The 18,597-nt window shown below is 35.1% G+C and overlaps 1 protein-coding gene across 7 annotated transcripts; it reads left to right on the forward strand.

Moving 5' to 3' along the window:
- The first annotated feature begins 6,040 nt into the window (after positions 1–6,040).
- On the forward strand, positions 6,041–16,604 carry LOC110028796. 7 transcript variants are annotated; one of them, XM_020730786.1, is made up of 8 exons: positions 6,041–6,265; positions 6,562–6,655; positions 6,803–6,893; positions 7,654–8,195; positions 8,684–8,827; positions 13,717–13,957; positions 14,801–15,301; positions 15,846–16,604. In XM_020730786.1, exons 4-8 carry the CDS (start codon positions 7,704–7,706, stop codon positions 16,259–16,261), a joined length of 1,794 nt encoding a protein of 597 aa, XP_020586445.1. In that variant the 5' UTR covers positions 6,041–6,265; positions 6,562–6,655; positions 6,803–6,893; positions 7,654–7,703; the 3' UTR covers positions 16,262–16,604. The 7 variants fall into 7 exon arrangements, with proteins under 7 accessions (XP_020586445.1, XP_020586443.1, XP_020586450.1 ...); XM_020730784.1 differs by having other exon boundaries at positions 6,813–6,893; XM_020730791.1 differs by having other exon boundaries at positions 6,813–6,893; positions 7,720–8,195.
- Positions 16,605–18,597: the final 1,993 nt, after the last annotated feature.

The raw sequence follows: 18,597 nt of genomic DNA on the forward strand, positions 1-18,597 counted from the left end.
AGTTAAGCCAGTGGATTGATGGATTGATGACGAGTTAAGATAATTAAATAAAATTTTAAGTACGAACTAAATGTGTTTGTTTGTGATAAATTTTGTATTTTAAGATGATTTGGTTATGATTGTATAGTATTGGATCCTAATATATAATTTTTTTTTAATTTTTAAAATATATATGCTATTTATATTATTATAAAAATGATGAAATTGTTTCTTAAGTAGTTGAATAGATGATTTTAAACTTATTCTTCTAACTTTTAGTGCATACTATGCAATTATTATATATTTATATATCTAACACTTAATTTTTTTTTTTATATTTATGTCTATAATATGCAAAATTGTAATATCACATTAAAAATATTACTATTATTAAATTTTAAAATGTCAAAATAGACATTTTTATAAATAGGTTTATGAAAGTGTTAAAAATGTAAATATTAAATTCTAGGTTTTAGATTTATAAATTAGTAAGAATCTTAAGGAAATTTAACGGTCTAGGTGAGAAGAACGTAATGTGGAAGGGCCCACCTACATAATAATGCGAGGCTCGCTTATTCGACTTTGTGCGGTCGTACGAGCCAAAGCCAATAAATTTAAAGTCGGTCGAGCTATGAAAGACGATTGAATGATATGAGTCCAAACTGTTAGGTTATAAATGAGATAAAGAAACGTCTCACCCAACAACCATGAATAAGTCGACTTGAGAAAAAATCCAATAACTCAGTATCTTCAATCATACTGAGGACGTTACGAAGTCTTCCCACCTATTATCAAGGGTCAACAACCTGACTAGATCACCCAACTGGCAAAGCCAACCAAGCCTAGGTGACCAAACTGGTCATGCTGACTCAAAGTCAATCAAGTTCAGTAGGCTGAGCTAGAGAGGTGTCCAACGATATGCTCATATATGTAAAATAAAATAAATATCCTACATAAACCCCTTTAAAGAAGGGGCAAAAATGTAACATGACTTCATTATATTCTCTTCTTATAATTATGAAGATCATTTTATGAATAAAACACGACAGACACGGCGTATTACTGCTCATTACTATTTACTCCTCTCTTTATCTTCCTCTCCTAACTTGCACTCAATTCCTTGGTATGTGATTAACAAACAAATCAAGATTTAACATCTTAAAATGTGTGATAAGCGTGGATTCTGTAATAGATAAAAAGAGGAGCAACTCACAGAAAAGAAATTCACAACAGATACACTGGTAACATGGAATGCATCTAAGAGTTTGTGAACCAGCAAACTAGGATTTGAATAGTATTGGATGCCATCTAAGATGCGTTGCTTTGAGATAGAAACCAATACCCTAAAGAGGAAATGTTAGCGCCCAACAACCGAAGAGTCTCCCATGCCCTAGAAAGAGAGGCAACTCCAAATACTTCGATAATACTAGGAAACTCAAACCAATCCATGTGAGAAAGTTGATAGCGACGAATAATGTCTGATCAATAAAAATTATCAAACATAATTAATAACCATGAACAGACGTTCAATTAGTAAATTAAACAAGAATTGACTTACAAAGCTCAAGCATCAACAAAACCTATCTCCTTAGCTCTAAGCGGGTCTAGCTTTGGAAGCGAATCTCTGCCCATTAGTGACAATATTCACAGTGGGTAGCGTTCAAATCATCTAAGAAGCAAGTCTCAACGGTTACTCCTGTGAAGACCATGATAAGATCTGCTTAACACATTTTTCTGTGGCTCGTCCAAGGACGATGACCCAATTAAGCCACAAAAAAATGGGAGGTATAAGACTTGATTTGGACGGTAGCATAATCTCTCTATAATCATAGACCAGTTAGCCCTTTATCTTTTCACAAAGTGACCCAAAGCAAATCCCCTTCGGTCAATTGAATCCCTCATGTTATAACAACTGCTTAGCGCAGGCTTACCCAAAATAAGCCAAGAAACATCTATTTACAGAATTTCAGATATGTTGGATCGGGTATACATATCACAAGAAAAGTAAATGCATAACAAAGGTAAAGTAAGAAAAAATGACGATGAAAGCAACCCAAATCTTTGCTTTTATTCATGATTAAAAAATTTACAAAAAGTCCAAACATTTATTTACCAGTGTCCAAAAAGAATAAAAATTTAAAATTTTCTAAGTTACAAATGAAATCGAATGCGAGTCACTATTTATACACTTGATGACTCTCCATTGTCTTCACCACTGTCATCTTCTTTCCCCTCCTTAGAGTCCGAAACCAGAGTGACAAATTTATTCATATCAGCCCACTTGGACGAGATGTCAATTTTACGCTAAGCCGGGTGAGTGAAGAAAGTAGAAAAAAAACATAGTATCATCAAACCTCTCACCCTTAAATATGTAAAGAAATGAAAGAAATGAAATTGTCACACGGGGGTTACAGATGAAGCTGAATATGAGTCATACATTCGACTACCCTCCATCGTCTTCATCACTTTGTCCTCCTCCCCCTCCTTTAAGTCCGAAAGCAGAGTGAGAAATTTATTCATGTTGATCCAGTTGAAGGACATGGTCGCTCTTCGCTGGGTAGAGTGAGTGAAGAAAAGAGAAAAAGACATATTAAAGGCATAACGTCATCAAACTTCTCACTCTTATATATATAGTGGAATGGAAGAAGAGGAACTGTCACACACGAGCAAAAATGGGACTGCACGTTGATTTAGAAATGCGCTGATAGAAAGATCACATCAACGCAATAGTTGAGACTGAAAAATAAAATTTATTTTGAAAATGGATATTAGAACGTGCAAAAAGTATTTGAGAGCTAGGCTTAGAGTGAATATTTTCCAAGGGGGTCGTCCATGCCTCAGCTAAGACATATCTCACCCAATGCAATCTCTTTTATAAAACCTCTTCACCCAAACTTACATTGGCTCATCCGATTAGTCTCATCTTGAGCCCAAATTATAATGGTTCTCTCTTGGATGTCAGACAGTTCCTAGTGAAGTGTGAATATCTCCTAATTCATTTTCTCTACTTTCTCTACACGAACAAGCAGCTCGTGCATCTCCTTGCCTCAATGAATCCAGACCGACCAAGCGAAGGAGTTCTTGGTCTCATCTAAGCGACGAGCTAGTGATCTGGGGGATGTAAGTCATCTAATAGCTGCTTCCTCGCGAGTCTCGAGAGGACTGCTTGAGGGGTAAATCCCACTATCCTTGTTCCACTCCCAGCTGGCGCTTGGGCAGCCGCCAGTAGCACTGTGATCAGGTTCCCAACAATTTCTGCTAGCGGCGAGTCATCTCTAGGGACTATCAAGACTTCGTTAGCTGCATTAAAAGATAACATAAAAAAAGCGGGAACCTTAAAAAAAACTCACATATAGTAAGAAAGACCAAGGCTCTTCATACCTAGGAGTTGATCCAACTCATAGCCTATAAGTGACAAAACACTTTTACTAGGAGGCGGTGAAGCACCTGTAGCTTGTTGCTCGGTTTGTTCTAACAAAAAAATTTATGCAGTGATAGAAAGTTGAGCCAATTAATCAATAGTCGGGTCAATCATCTGGATGTTCCTTTGTTGAAATTTGAGGAGCAAATCAGACGACTCTATTTGATCCACCAACCTGACTACTTTTCCCTGCTTAATGATAATTTCCTTCTTCAACTTCCAGGCATTATCGATCCTCGTTATTCTAAAGGCGAAACAAAGTAGATCTTCGTTGGGGACATTGATCAGGGGACTTGGCACGTTCTCCATTACATTGGTTGGAAGTTGGTCTATTCAAACGATAATAGATGCAAAACAAATATGAAATACAAAGAGTCTCATCACACCTTATTTATAGGTATCAAAGAAGTGAAAATGAAGAGAGTTCAATTATCGAATCATTGATTAAGAAAAAAAAGTGTTGTAACGCTAATCCTGAGGAGATCTAACGGTCCATAAAAAAAGAAGAGTGTAACGGGGGAGTACTCATTGAAATAAGAACTTGAGGGCCACTTATTTGACCGAGTGCAGTCCTTCGAGCCAAAGCCAACAAAGTTAAAGTTAACCAAGCCACGAAAGATGATCAAATGATCTGAATCAAAATCATTCGGTAAAAAATAAGATAAAGAGGCATTCGCGCCAACCACCACAAAAAAAATCAATTAGAGAGAAGACCCAATCCCTCACGTCTTCAATCATATAGAGGACATTCGAAAGTCACCCCACCTATTATCAAGAGTCGACAACTAAACTAGATTTGCTGACCGGCAATGCCGACCAAGCTCAGCCGATCGAATCAGTCTTGCTGACCCGAAGCCGATCAATGTCAGCCTACAAGCCAGAGAGTAGTCGAGAATAGACTCATACATAAAGAAGATAAGAATACCCAACACATCCCCATTAAAAACAGGAGAACAAAATGTAACATTTTCATATTATACTATTTGTAAAATAAACAGAGAGATCAATTTATGAATAAGACGAAAAAGATGACAGATTACTGTTCACTCCTCCCTCTAACACTTCCTCTCTCCCCTAACTTAAATTATATTCCTTCGGATGTAATTCATAAATAAATCACGATCCATGAAATCATTCATGACATTCAAATTTTTAATACTACATCAAAATTACCGTAACTTGTTTTTAAAAAAATTGTCTTACATTATTGTATGCATAATGTTTTGATAAACGTACAAAATTTTTGTGGTTTGTATATAAAATTTGATTTATTTTCATCAAATCACTTTATTTTCAATTAATACGTTATTTCTTGGAGGACTATAAATTAAGGAGACTGACTATAAACTATTAATTAATTTAAAACATGACAAAATGTAGTTTTCCCGTTGCTTCATGAAAACTCCAAAATTTTCATTTTGCTTGCTTTTTTTTAAGCCGCTGGTCTTGCTTGATCTTGACTTCTTTTGGCCCAGTTTTATTATTAGTATTATTATTATTATTATTATTATTTTGGAATTTACATACATACCACCCAATTTCTATATATTTATATATATTACACTCAAACTTTTTTTTTTTTTAATATTTATACCATCCAAAATTTTGGTATTACATCAAAATATAACTATATTGGCTTTTAAAAGATGGATTGCACCATTCATAGGTAACTAGGAGTTGCATGTACATGCAAATTAACTAAGAATTGAGTGTATGTATGTACAGTTTTTTTTTTTTTTTTTTTTGTAATATTTACATACATATCACTTAATTTTTGTGTATTTACATATCTAACATATAAGACTAATTTTTACACATGCACACACATACATATACATACATACAGACATACATACATACAGATATACATACATACATGTCTATTTGTATACTATCTATATACATATCTATCTATGAATGCATATCTATCTATCTATATATACAAATCTTTCTATATCTATATCTATCTATATATACATATCTGCCTAAACCTATATCTAACTATCTATACATATCTATATATATGCATGTATATCTATTTAGATATATCTATATATATGCATGTCTATCTATCCATATCTATGTATATATACATATCTATAGATAATGTATATATAGATAGTTATGTATACATAGATAGATATGCATAAGATATATATGTATATAGAGATAGATATGGATAGATAGATAGACATGCAGATGAATTGATATGTATAGATAGATAGACATATATGTGTGTGTGTGTGTCTATGTATATATATGAAAATGTGTACATCATTTTTAAAATTTAAGGGTATCTTTAGGGCGGCGATGTGGTGCCCAACCACATTTTATTTTTATTTTGGCAAAATTGTGTTTTGTCTACGTTCTCAAAAAACTACACCCGTAATCTACGTTTTTAAATTAGACCTAACTTTTGGTGCCTGCTAGAAACTACTGTCTGACTTAAAAAAATATTTGTAATAGTCATCGTATCATTTGAAAAGTGTTTTCTTCTTCGGCAGCTTCATGGGGCCTCAAATATAACCTAAAATAGTGATTTTTTTACGGTAAAGTTTAGATGCTAGTTATGTAAATATAAAGAAGTTGTGGGGCATCTATGTAAATGCTCTTTTATCACAGGTAGGCCCGTCTCCCTCTTTCCTCCTCTACTCAAATCTCTCACTCTCTCCCCTCTGGCCACTCCCCCTGCACCTCCGTCTCTAAACCTCTGCAGCCAGCTTGCTCCTCAACATCGAGATTCCTGCTCCCGTCGGCCAAATCTGCGGTTCTTTCAAAGCCCTGGACGCTCTGCGGCTGCGAGAGCCCAAAAAAGGGCTTCCTTTTATCCCTCCATCACAGTATTCCACTGATCCAAAGCCCCCGGTGAGCTTTCTCGTCCGCCGGATCCTTATTTCTTCGAATAATCATAATCTTTTATAAACTACGTTTCATCCACCATCCAATCAGTCGGGCAACTGCTGCGATTTTTCTTTTTTGAAACATTTTTTGCTATAATTTTTTTACTGATCTTATCCTAAGAAACCGTTTCTAGGTTTTATTCCCTGCACTTGTGGGTTTTGTTTTCGTTTTTTATTTTTTCGGTTTCAGATTATGGTACAGGAAGTAAAGGAAGTGGTTTTTCTGTAGCTATGAAGCTATTGTTTTCTTTTTGTTTGCAGTAGACCTTTGGTGGATTGGTATTGCCTTTGATCTCGTTGGAGAGGTCCGAGGTTCCAATCTGACCTAAAAAGGTGAACTTTCCTTTTCGTTGAGGTTGGTATTTTCAATCAAGCTTGCATTACATTTTCTGATTTTTTGTTGTGTTAACACAGTTTTTAAAATCCAATCTTCTTCATTAAGGCTTTAATGCTATAAGAGATGATTTGTGGTTTTGTTTGCTTGATTCAACCTAATTTTCAGATTAATGTAGGAAGCATTGGGGCGGAATAGAAGAAGCTGACCAACTTTAGTGGCCTGCTTAAATTATGAATCTGCTCATCGTTTTATGTAGGTGAGTTCCATTGATTATAGACAAAGGCACCTAAAAAGGGGAAAAAAAAAAACTTTTTTTTTGTTTTTCATCTGTCTCTCCCTCTCTCTCTATATGCTCCTTCCCATATGTTTATCTCACTTGAGTCACTGCCTTCTTGACTATAGGAGCGAAATTTATTTCTAAATTATATGAATTATTTGAACCATTTTCTGCAAATCAGTGTCCTTGTCATCATACAATTTGTTTATCTGAAATGAATAAACATGGTGCTACTGAGTTTCTTTCTGTAGTACAATCACATGCCTTTGGGAGGGACCATTGGGCGAAAATCGTATTGTTATTATATATATATATATATATATATTATATATATATATATATATTGCTTCAGCCTCTATTTAAGCTGTTATTTTAAGGGAATTTACATACGTAGCACACAATTCTTATATTTACATATATCACACCTAAACTTTCATATTTACATGCATAGTACTTTTGTTCTTTAAACCCATACATGAAAATATGTATTTCACTTTTAAAAAGCGATAATAGTGTTTTTTTTTTAATTTGTGTAAATATGAAAGTTTAGGTGTGAGATATGTATGCTATATATGTAAATGCCCCTTTTTGTTGATTTTCTTTTCTCATGGGAGTTCTTGAGAGAATTTAACTCTCTTCTATTACTTCCTCTTCATCTTATGATTCATATCATGTATATGAATGATAAAATGTAGAATCTTGTCTTTAAGGATTCTTATCTATCAAAATTTTGATTTAGCCTCAGAAGAGCTCAGAATTGGTTTGATGCTGTCCTAGAATTTAGCTAACATGAAAAGACCTTCAGAGATTTGGAGCCTTCACTCCGGCTCAACCCAATCACCGGAGTCGGCCTTGGATATGGAAAGAAGTATCTCCGGTCACCAGAACCCGCCTTCTCTCATCTCATCGTCGCTCCAACCTTGCGCATCAGGAGGTCAACATTCCGAAAGTAATGCCGCATATTTCTCGTGGCCTACCTCAACTCTAATGCATGATTCCGCCGAAGGCCGAGCAAATTATTTCGGAAACCTTCAGAAAGGAGTCTTGCCTGGTAATCTCGGTCGCCTGCCAAAGGGCCAACAAGCGACAACATTGCTTGATTTAATGACCATAAGAGCATTTCATAGTAAAATTTTGCGGCGTTACAGTCTTGGAACAGCGATAGGTTTTCGTATTCGACAAGGAAAGTTGACTGAAATACCTGCAATTCTAGTTTTTGTTGCTCGAAAAGTTCACCGGAAATGGCTCAAGCAGATTCAGTGTTTGCCAACTGCCCTCGAGGTAGCGAATTAGTGATTTGTTTGCTCCTTATTTTTTTAGATAAACTTACATTCGTAGCAAAAAGTTCTTATGCATGTACATATCTCACACTTATACTTTCATGTTTACACATGTAGCACTCAAATATTTAATATCGCATTAAAAAATAGCACTATTTTTACTTTTTTAAGAGTGAAATAGGCCTTTTCATGCATAGGTTTAAAGTACCAAAATGCTATACGTGTAGATAGGAAAATTTAGGTGTGAGATAAGTAAATAAGTAAGAATTGTGTGCCACAAATGCAAATTTCCCTATTTTTTATCTACTGATTTTCTTTTTTCATAATTGAAAAAAATAGTGATTAATTTGAATGTTGACTTTTGCTTAATATTTATCTTTTTCGACACTAGGTGCCATTTCTAATTCTGAGTATAACTGTTTGGACTCGGAGTTACTGAAGCATTCATTCCTTGTGATAAATACTGTCCGTTGTTTATATTTCATGTAGGGACCAGGTGGTGTGTGGTGTGATGTGGATGTTGTAGAGTTTTCATACTATGGTGCGCCTGCACAGACTCCCAAAGAACAGTTGTACACGGAGCTTGTGGATGGTTTACGTGGAAGTTATCCATCTATAGGCTCTGGTTCTCAGGTATTTGATGTGTTTGCATCCATGTTCTTTTTTCCAATACTTCATTTATAACACGCATACCACCCAATTCCTCTGTATTTAGGTATCTATTATCTAAAATACATTTTATGTTTATACCATCTAAATCTTTCATATCACTTAAAAAATACCACTATTTTAACTTCCATAAAGTGAAATACACTTTTTTATGTACAGATAAAGTGACATATAAGTAAAAGTTGAAATTTAGGTGATGTAAATACATAGAAATTGAGTACTATGTATGTAAAAGTTTCTTAAATAAAATACTTAAAATATTATTCAGTGTTTGCATCGGTCTGTTAGGTTTATGTTTTCTCTTAATAGTAGTAGTTCATTACTTATAGAACAGGATCTGGATTATGTTTATTGCCTCTAGTTCTCATTTCTAACTTTTAAACATAAGCAAAAGTAGATTGACATCATGAATACTCTTTCCATTTGACTTTATTTATCGTCAAAGAAAATTCTTGCCATGAATTAAGGTTGGGGAGGTTAGAGGGAAGATACGGGAAAGTTGCATAGATTCCACGCACTCTTATGTATTTTACATATCTAACACTCAAAGTTTGATATTTACACTTATAATACATTACATTGGTGTCATAAACCTACGCATGAAAAGATCCACTTCACCTTTAAGATAGTAATGTTGGTATTTTTTATTTGATGTTAAAGATTTGAGTGGTATGCATGTAAGTATGAATGCTTAGGTGTTAGATATGTAAATACATCAGAATTTTGTGTTATTTATGTAAATTCCTCATTATATATGTAATTTTGCATTTTACTTATTAATAATCCTTCATAGTTACTAACCTAGGTTTACATTTCCATGTCCTAGTGATATTGCACAGTAGTTAGAATTGTTTTAATTGGAACGCATGATTGCATTATTGTTTGTAAATAAGAGATGTTTATGGGTTTAAACAATTATTAATAGGTAATTCTCACTTCACTCTTATGATTGTTTGCAATCTTCGAAAGTGGCATCCAAGCGATGGAATAATTTGGAAATAGGCTAAGATTGTTTGGGCGCGCACACACAAAAAAAAAAAAAAAAAACTTAACACTAGTTTTATGAGATATTAATTACAAGGTTAGATGGGAAAAGCATAAATTATTGATGAGACTGTTAGAATTTGCAAGCAATGTTTTAGCTAAAATAGATTGAAAATCAAATGTTATAAAGTATGAGTTCTTTTAGATGGTTGTTGTGTAATGTCAAATACTTCGACATTTTAGGATATTTGCCAGACCCATCATTTTTTTTAATTTTATTTTAGCATTTCTCTTAAAATTCCCATACTTCTTGTTTTGCATATTAAAATTTATAGTGATCTCAGGGAAGAGATGCCAATCAATTAAAAATTTTATAAGTGTATCTCATTTTACTCTCAATATTGTTTTCAATCTTTGAAGTTTGAAGTAGGCATATTCTAACTAGATTAGGGCCCTAAATGTTTGAAGGAACTAACTGAAAATAATATGAGTAACAACCAATGGTAGAGGATGGGAAAAGCATATTGTGATATTTCTGATGTTGATGTTGGTTGAGTAAAAATAAGGAACAAGAGACCATCTCTAAGTGTGTGGGAGGAGGATGACTAGACTATTTAGTCTATAGTGCCAATAAGAAGGCGTTATGGTGGAAGAAATAGTAGAAGGGTCATCAGTGATCAGTCATCAAGTAGCAGGCTCCAACGAGGTCAACATCTTTATCTGTTATTTTTTTAGATGAGATTCTAAAATATATAATGAGAGGGATATAAAAGCAGAGATTCTAAAAAAACATAATGAGAGGATATAAAGTTATGTAAAAATTATATGGAAAATTTATGAAATTATGGGGCATTTAGAACATAGTAGATGGTGTTATCATAATGCTTCATCAAAGACGTAGTTGGAGAGCATATTAAATTCAGTTATGAAAAGAAGAAGGTCATGTTGAGTGAGTAAAAATCTTGCAATTATCTGACATGGATAGAGAAACAATAGACGGTTTTGAAGTTTGTGGGAGAAGGATGACTACAATATCAAGTTGACAGTAGCAATAAGGTGTAATGGTGCAAGTAAGAGCAGAGGGGTCTTGAATCGTCAGCTAATAGACTCCATTGACTTCAACATCTTTATCAGTCGTTTTTTTTTTTACGTTGAGATTTTTAAAAACATGAGTGGGAGATAAAATTATGGAACATAATAAGATTAAATATATGAAATTATGGGACATAAAATATAGTAGAGAGTATTGTGGAATGAGTCACAGTGCCTTAACAAAGATGCAGAATGGGGACCTGTTAGCCTCAATTATGGGAGGAAGAATGCCACGTTGAGGGAAAAAAAATCCTTCCAATTATCTAATGTTGAAAGAGACTCTTAAATCTAAAATCCGCGTGTGAGGTTATGCCAAGAGTGGGGCAAAGTTTGTGAGTTACTTATCATATGAGAAGAGATGCTTAAATTGTGGATTCATGACATATCTAAGAATACAACCGCAACAGATCTAGAGGTAACATCATAATAACTGGATTCATAAGTATGAGCATTTTGAATCTAGCGATCATATTTCTATGAGTAAGTGTGACAACCTGAAGGAGTAGTGGTAGCCCAAGAACCATCAACTGGAATAAATGTCTACTTGGCATGTTGGGAGTTAGCAAATAGCCAAATTTTGCCCAACATCACTACCGACCATGACCACATCCAATACTAGTTTGGCTACCACAACGATCATGTTGCTTCATTGTGAAAGCCATCTAATTTGACAATGGCTGGAAGGAGATGGTAATTCGTTGACTCTAAAAACTTGTTAGAGGGCATTCAAAGATTGACAAAGATAGATTTGACCATCAAATGGATGAATGCCAAAGAGAAATTTAGCAAATATGAACTTTTCTTTTTATTGTTTCTAGACCCTGAGATTGATAGTAAATGGTCTATAATAAAATAAAACATCCCACTTACCCTATAGGATGCTGTAATAATCAGAAATGAACGAATCCTTGTGCTGTAAAGAATGTATACGATAATAGAAAGTTGGGGCATTTACATACATATAGCACAATTTATTATGTACTTACATGTCTCTCACCAAAGCATTCATATTTACTCACATAGCATTCAAATCTTTAATATCATGTCAAAAATAGCATTATTATCACTTTTTAAAAGTGAAATACATATTTTCATGCATAGGTTTAAAGCACCAAAGCGTTATGCATGTAAATATGAAAGTTTAGGTATGAGATAAGTAAGTAAATAAGAATTGTGTGCTTCCCTAAAAGTATAGATCTTATATACTTATTTGAAAGTAGGTTAGAAAAAGTCCCATGTAGTCGTAATATTCTTATGAAGCTCAATTCTGGAGGCATGAAGAGTTTTGCGGCTTATCAACAGTAGAGTGAGATAAACATATTAGATGCTTTCCATTCAGAGACCATAATAGTATCATCAAAAGCCAGAGGAGATGTATCAAGGTGAGATAGGTTCATCACTAAAAATAATTGATATCAATGAATTTTATAAAGATCTTATTGTTGGATGAGCTTTCACATCATCTAGAAAGGACAAAGTTGAAGGATTAGATGTCAAAACAACTTATCCAGAAATTGACAGTGTAGAACAGAAGCTTGGAAGATTAACGAGCATTAAACGAAGTCAACGTATAAGGCAACACACTAGTAGGTGGAGGCCAGAATAGAGAACACAGCAATTAGCCATTGTGACGGAGTTGTGTAGCGAGCATATGTGTCGATCATGTGATGCACAAGCATGCGGGCAAAATTAAGGCAGAAAGCGGTCAGCAGCGATGAAGCCGATGATGGTCACGAAAAAACCCGCCGAAGATGAGCACTTGATAGAGAGGGCACTCAAAGGCCACTTAGTAAGTGAGTGCTTGGTGGCTGCTAGCGACATGTAAAGGGGTCAGACAGAAAGCAAGGAATTGTGAGGGTGGCTCTCTTATTCTGTTGGATGTAACAATTACTCTATATTTTGCTTAAATATGTGAAGACTTTAAATATGTTTGCAAGAGCAAACAAAAGGAAATAAACAAGAGAGAATAATATTCCCAGTTATGACAATATTAAATGATTATTAAGAATTTTTTTCTTTCTTCTTGGATAGTTAGCTACAAGTGCTAGTATGGAGTATAGATATATGAATAATTCTAGAGCACAATTATCTTCTAGATATGCCAATGCCCGACTTAATTGTTTCAAGTAAAGTCATTTTAGACTGTAGAAGTTATTTAATTTGTTTTTCTAATAAACATTTTTCTAACTTTTTCTTGACATATTAGATACATAACAATCATCAAGAGTATATCAATATAAATGTCGCAAAGCAGGCAGTATACTAATGCACTAACACTAGACTTCACTCCTTGACTAACTTTTCGGATGGCAATATGGTTAATTTGATACATATTTTTGTTGGCCTTGTTGGTGGTGGGTACGCTATCCTTTCTATTCATGTTAGAGTAGAATTGTGTGCATATAATATTCATTTGATTAGCCAAAATTAAAACACATCTAATAACAAACTTAACAAATATATTGATCCATTCTTCAACTGTAATTTCAATTGTTTCTTATTATAAAAAGGAAAATTTATATACGTAGCACACAATTCTTATGTATTTACATATCTTACACTTAACTTCATATTTACATATACAGCACTTTGGTGTTGTAAATCCATGCATGAAAATGTGCATTTCACTTTTAAAAAGTGATAATAATGCAATTTTTGTTGTCATGTTAAAGACTTGAGTGCTATGTGTGTAAATATGAAAGCTTAGGTGTGCTTTCCATGAAACATAACAAAAAGAACCACTTTTTATTCTAACCCCTTATTATGTCTTTATTTAGGTGGCGAGTCAGGAGACTTACGGAACTTTGGGCGCCATTGTTCGAAGTCGAACTGGAAATAAGCAAATTGGATTTCTTACAAATAGGCATGTTGCAGTAGATCTGGACTACCCCAATCAGAAGATGTTCCATCCCTTGCCACCCAACCTTGGACCTGGTGTCTATCTCGGAGCTGTAGAGAGGGCAACATCTTTTATCACCGATGACCTTTGGTATGGGATATATGCCGGAACAAACCCAGGTAACATGGTTCTAGTTTATTTCTATGCTGACTCTGATTCTCCACTACTAGTACTAACATTCAGCATTTTTCGATCAAATATTGTTTTATAAATGGAAAATATGCTAGTGAAGCTCTATGAAGCACGAATATGGACATCTGGATATGGATAAGACACGACATATTTGCAAAAAATAGGACATGATGGACTAATATATTTCTTTATTTTGCTCAAGTGAAAGACATCTTAGGGTGAAATATAATGTTATAAAGAATTTTTTTTAAAGATAAAAAGAATCATACAAGATTAATAATAATAAATGATATTATCACAAGCATTCATATGTGGCTTGTTATGTCCTTGTGGAATGACTTTGACTTCCTTTTTTTTCTATGGACTGGATTTTTATGGCGTATAATTTGGAAGATTTACGTGCATGTCCCTGAATTTTAATATATTTACATATCTAGCATCTAAATATTAATTTTTATTCATATATATATATATATATATATATGCCACTTTATCTATGCATGAAAAGGCGTATTTTACTTTTTAAAAGTTAAAATTGTGGTATTTTTTTAAGTGATATGAAAGATTTGGATGGTATAAATGTAAAAAAAGCTTAGGTGTTAGAAATGTAAATACATAGAAATTGGGTCGTATGCACGTAAATGCCTTAAAATCTCTTTATTTTTACATAATTGCAATATAAAACACATCAAATTGTCTCAAAAGACATTGGCTTCGCATCTTCTTCTATCTACTATAGCATAAGTGAGCTCATGCTTGGGTTTCCTACTTGATCATTCGATGATGATCTGATATCCTAACATATTTCTTACATTCTAATGCACCTGCAGAGACATTTGTCCGAGCCGACGGCGCATTCATTCCATTCGCCGATGACTTCGACTTGTCCAACGTCACCACATTAGTTAATGGCGTCGGCGAGATCGGCGATGTTAAGGTTATCGACTTGCAGTCTTCAATCAAAAGTCTCATCGGAAGACGGGTGGTGAAAGTTGGAAGAAGCTCTGGTTTGACGACTGGAACCGTCATGGCTTATGCTCTCGAGTATAATGACGAGAAGGGAATATGCTTCTTCACGGATTTTCTCGTTGTTGGAGAGAATCATGAGACTTTTGATCTCGAAGGCGATAGCGGTAGCCTTATCATTTTAACCGGGATGGATGGCGAGAAGCCTCAGCCGGTAGGCATCATTTGGGGCGGGACGGCGAATCGGGGGAGATTAAAGTTACGAAGCGGTCATGGTCCAGAGAATTGGACCAGCGGAGTCGATCTAGGGAGGCTTCTCGATCTTCTAGAACTCGATCTCATAACAACTAATGAATCCCTGCAAGGTTTGTGCTGCATTGAATATATAATAGGAAGATTTAAATGCATATCACTCAAATCATATGTATTTACATATCTAACACCTAAACATATAATTTCTTTACATATATATCACCTTAACCATGAATGAAAAGTTGTATCTCAGTTTTTTTGAAGTTAAAATAGTGGTAGTTTCGATGTGATATAAAAGATTTTGGTGGTAGAAATATAAAAAAAAGTAAAGTTTCAGTGTTAGATATGTAAATATATAGGAATTCTGTGGCATGTATGTTAATCCCCCTATCTAATAGGAAAATTTACATGCATACCACTAAATCGTATCTATTTACATATCTAATACCTAACTTTTAAATTTTACATGCATGTCACCTTCCTTATGAACGAAAAGTTATATTTCACTGTTCTAAAGTTTAAAGTAGTGGTACTTCTGACGTGACATGAAAGATATGGGGCAGAAATGTAAAATGTAAAGTTAGTGTTGGACATGTAAATATTTAGGATGTTTTGTAGACTACGTTATTATTATTTTTTTTTTTTGCATCTTTGAAGAAGCTCTGCAAGATCAACGACTTGCACTGGTCGCAGCTGTAGATTCAACGGCCGGAGAATCATCGCTCACGATCGGAAACCTTCCAAATGATAAAAATGATGATATTTATAATCCTCTTGGTATTAACATTATTGGTGGTTCTGCAATTTCAGGAGTTAACAACTCCTATAAACAATTAGAGTTCCATGTAGACACAGTTGAAACTGTAAAGAATGTGGAGGAGCTACAATTCATCACTAACTTTATGGGTGCTTCACCACTCCACCAGGAAGAAGGAGATAAGCCTGAACAGAAAACTCTTTCTGCTCTCAGAAACTCATCTGAAGAAGATGTTTGTGTTTCGTTACAGTTAGGCGATCGTGAACCAAAACGGCAGCGATCCGAGCCGGCACCTCCAACCGAGTTGCCCAAATGAAGAACTCGAGGATTCGGCTAGCTGGTGTTTTTCGTCCCATGAGGAATTTTCGATCCATTGGGGAGGTTATCTTGATTTGTGGAACGAATGGGACTGATTTTAACATATGGGTCACCATTGTGAGCTTTTTAAGCTATCAGAGGTTAGCAATCTAAAGTATTTCTGTTCTTCCTGCAGTTTTAGAAGTTTCAGAAGAGATGAGTTGAGCGAGCATATTAAGATTGAAATTCTTAGAATTGAATCTGTTACTATTGCTATCATGAACTCAGATTTTTGATTTGTTAGAAGTATTTTGCTTAAATGGTCAGGTTGTATTTAGGTAACCGTTTTTATTTGAATTTGAAATATTTGATTTTGCTTAGTGGAATAGAAATGCTTTTCTTATTCTTCAATTGTCAATGTTTATGCGATACTGCCAAAATTTACATGTTTATGGGTTCCTTTGCAAAAATGCATTTTTTTTTTGTGTGGGAATATCTACATATATATCACTTAATTTGAATGCATTTAATACACACACACACACACACACACACACACACACACACACACACACACACACACACACACACACACACACACACACACACACACACACACACACATACATATATTAAGGACATCTTATGAACCAGACGGGAAGAGTATGACCGAGGCAGACCAATTAGTAGGAGATTTTGTGGCCCACCAGGCCGAACGCGCAATGTCATATGAGCTAAAGTGGCTAAGCCAAAATTGACCAAGCCACGAGGCAGACAAGAAAATAACCAGATAATCGAAGCACAAGTCATCCGATTGAAAAGAAACAAAAGAGCATTTGAGTCATCCACTACAGGAAAACCAACTCAATGTTATAGTCTATCTCCCAGTAGAGTCGATCCAAGAAAATCCAGTACCTCAAAAGTATTTAAGACCATCTTGCGAACATCCCAAGAGTCATTACCAGGGATCGAAGATAGTTAACCAGTTTGGATTAGCTGATCGAATCATACCGACCAAACTCAGCCGACCGAGTTGACCTCGTTGACCTGAAGTCAACTAGGCTAAATCGGCTAAGCTAAAAGGCAGTCAGACGATAAACCCATATTTGTAAAATACTAGAAATACTATAGTATGAATCCCTTCTAAACATAGGTAAAAAAATATAATATCATCATTGCATTTTCTTCTCTTTAAATAAGAGAAATATTTTATGAAGAAGACACATTATTGAACGCTAGTCGTTACTATTCATCCCTCTCCCTCTCTCCCTCTCTCCCTCTCTTTCTCCATATTTAAAGTACATTTTTGGGTGTGATTCACGGATATTCTCATATTCAACTTCATGAAAGATGCAGTGAGCGCCGATCATAACAACAATGAGAAGATATGTCATGCAAGGAGAAGGACCTCGTAATAAGGAAACCGATGACAACATGAAATGCACCATATAATTTGTGGTTCGACATATCCAAAATCTGAAGGATCAAGTGTTAGAAATGATTAGAGATGTGTTGAATCGGAAGTAGGATTAACAATTTTGACATGATGTTCCGACATCTAACGAAAGAAAAATCCCTCGACCTTGGAAAGAAAAGACAAAACCTGGTACCTTGATAGTGTTGAGTTGACATCGATCGATATGCATCATGTCGGGCGTAATGAAGCACCACGCCATCTAAAAAATGCATTATCCTAGTAGATATTCAATGTTGAGCCATTAGAGATGTTCAAAATTCCGACACTTCAATCTTGTAAGGGACAAACGAACCTGGCTAATCACATCATGTCGTTTCAGTTGTCTGTGATTTCTCAAGATCAACGACTCACTGAAGTGTCGACTTTTCTTCACCATGCTGAGAGCTGCTGGCAGGAGTGATCCAATCATTCGCAAATCTCAAGTGAATGTTCTATGCACAGTTCACAAGTATTCAAAAACCCTAGAAGAGATCACAGGCTCTCGTGCAGCTTTTCCAGGGATAGAGCAAGACTTAGCGCACCTTCGTTACTCATTTTCAGAAGGAAATGTTATAGGTTTAGGATTTGGAACCCACAGCTACTCATGCAGCCATCACATAAGGATTAAAGATGTTGAAGCTAGGCAAAAACCCCCCCCCATTGAAAATCAAGTCACCATTCCACCGAAGAGAGCCACCCACGGGGAAGGGTGGAAGCCGAGAAACAACCCTCGCTCTTCTATCTAAGCTCGCTTCGAGGATTCACAAAGACACTGGGATAATCGGATGACCAAAAGAGCCCATCATCAGGAGAACCGAGTCCGATACACGGAATGACGACCTACTCGATATCAGGAGCGATCACTGCCCGCTTACAACATACCCAAGGAGACTCCTCTA

Source organism: Phalaenopsis equestris, unplaced genomic scaffold (assembly GCF_001263595.1).
Source record: "Phalaenopsis equestris unplaced genomic scaffold, ASM126359v1 Scaffold000531, whole genome shotgun sequence".
NCBI classification, from domain to species: Eukaryota; Viridiplantae; Streptophyta; class Magnoliopsida; order Asparagales; family Orchidaceae; genus Phalaenopsis; species Phalaenopsis equestris.

Bases quoted from the DNA above. Each gene is read 5' to 3' on its own strand.
- LOC110028796 (XM_020730786.1), top strand. From the start codon at position 7,704: ATGAAAAGACCTTCAGAGATTTGGAGCCTTCACTCCGGCTCAACCCAA. The intron at 8,828-13,716 runs GTATTTGATGTG...GTCTTTATTTAG, and splicing joins CTATAGGCTCTGGTTCTCAG to GTGGCGAGTCAGGAGACTTA. The intron at 15,302-15,845 runs GTTTGTGCTGCA...GCATCTTTGAAG, and splicing joins AACTAATGAATCCCTGCAAG to AAGCTCTGCAAGATCAACGA.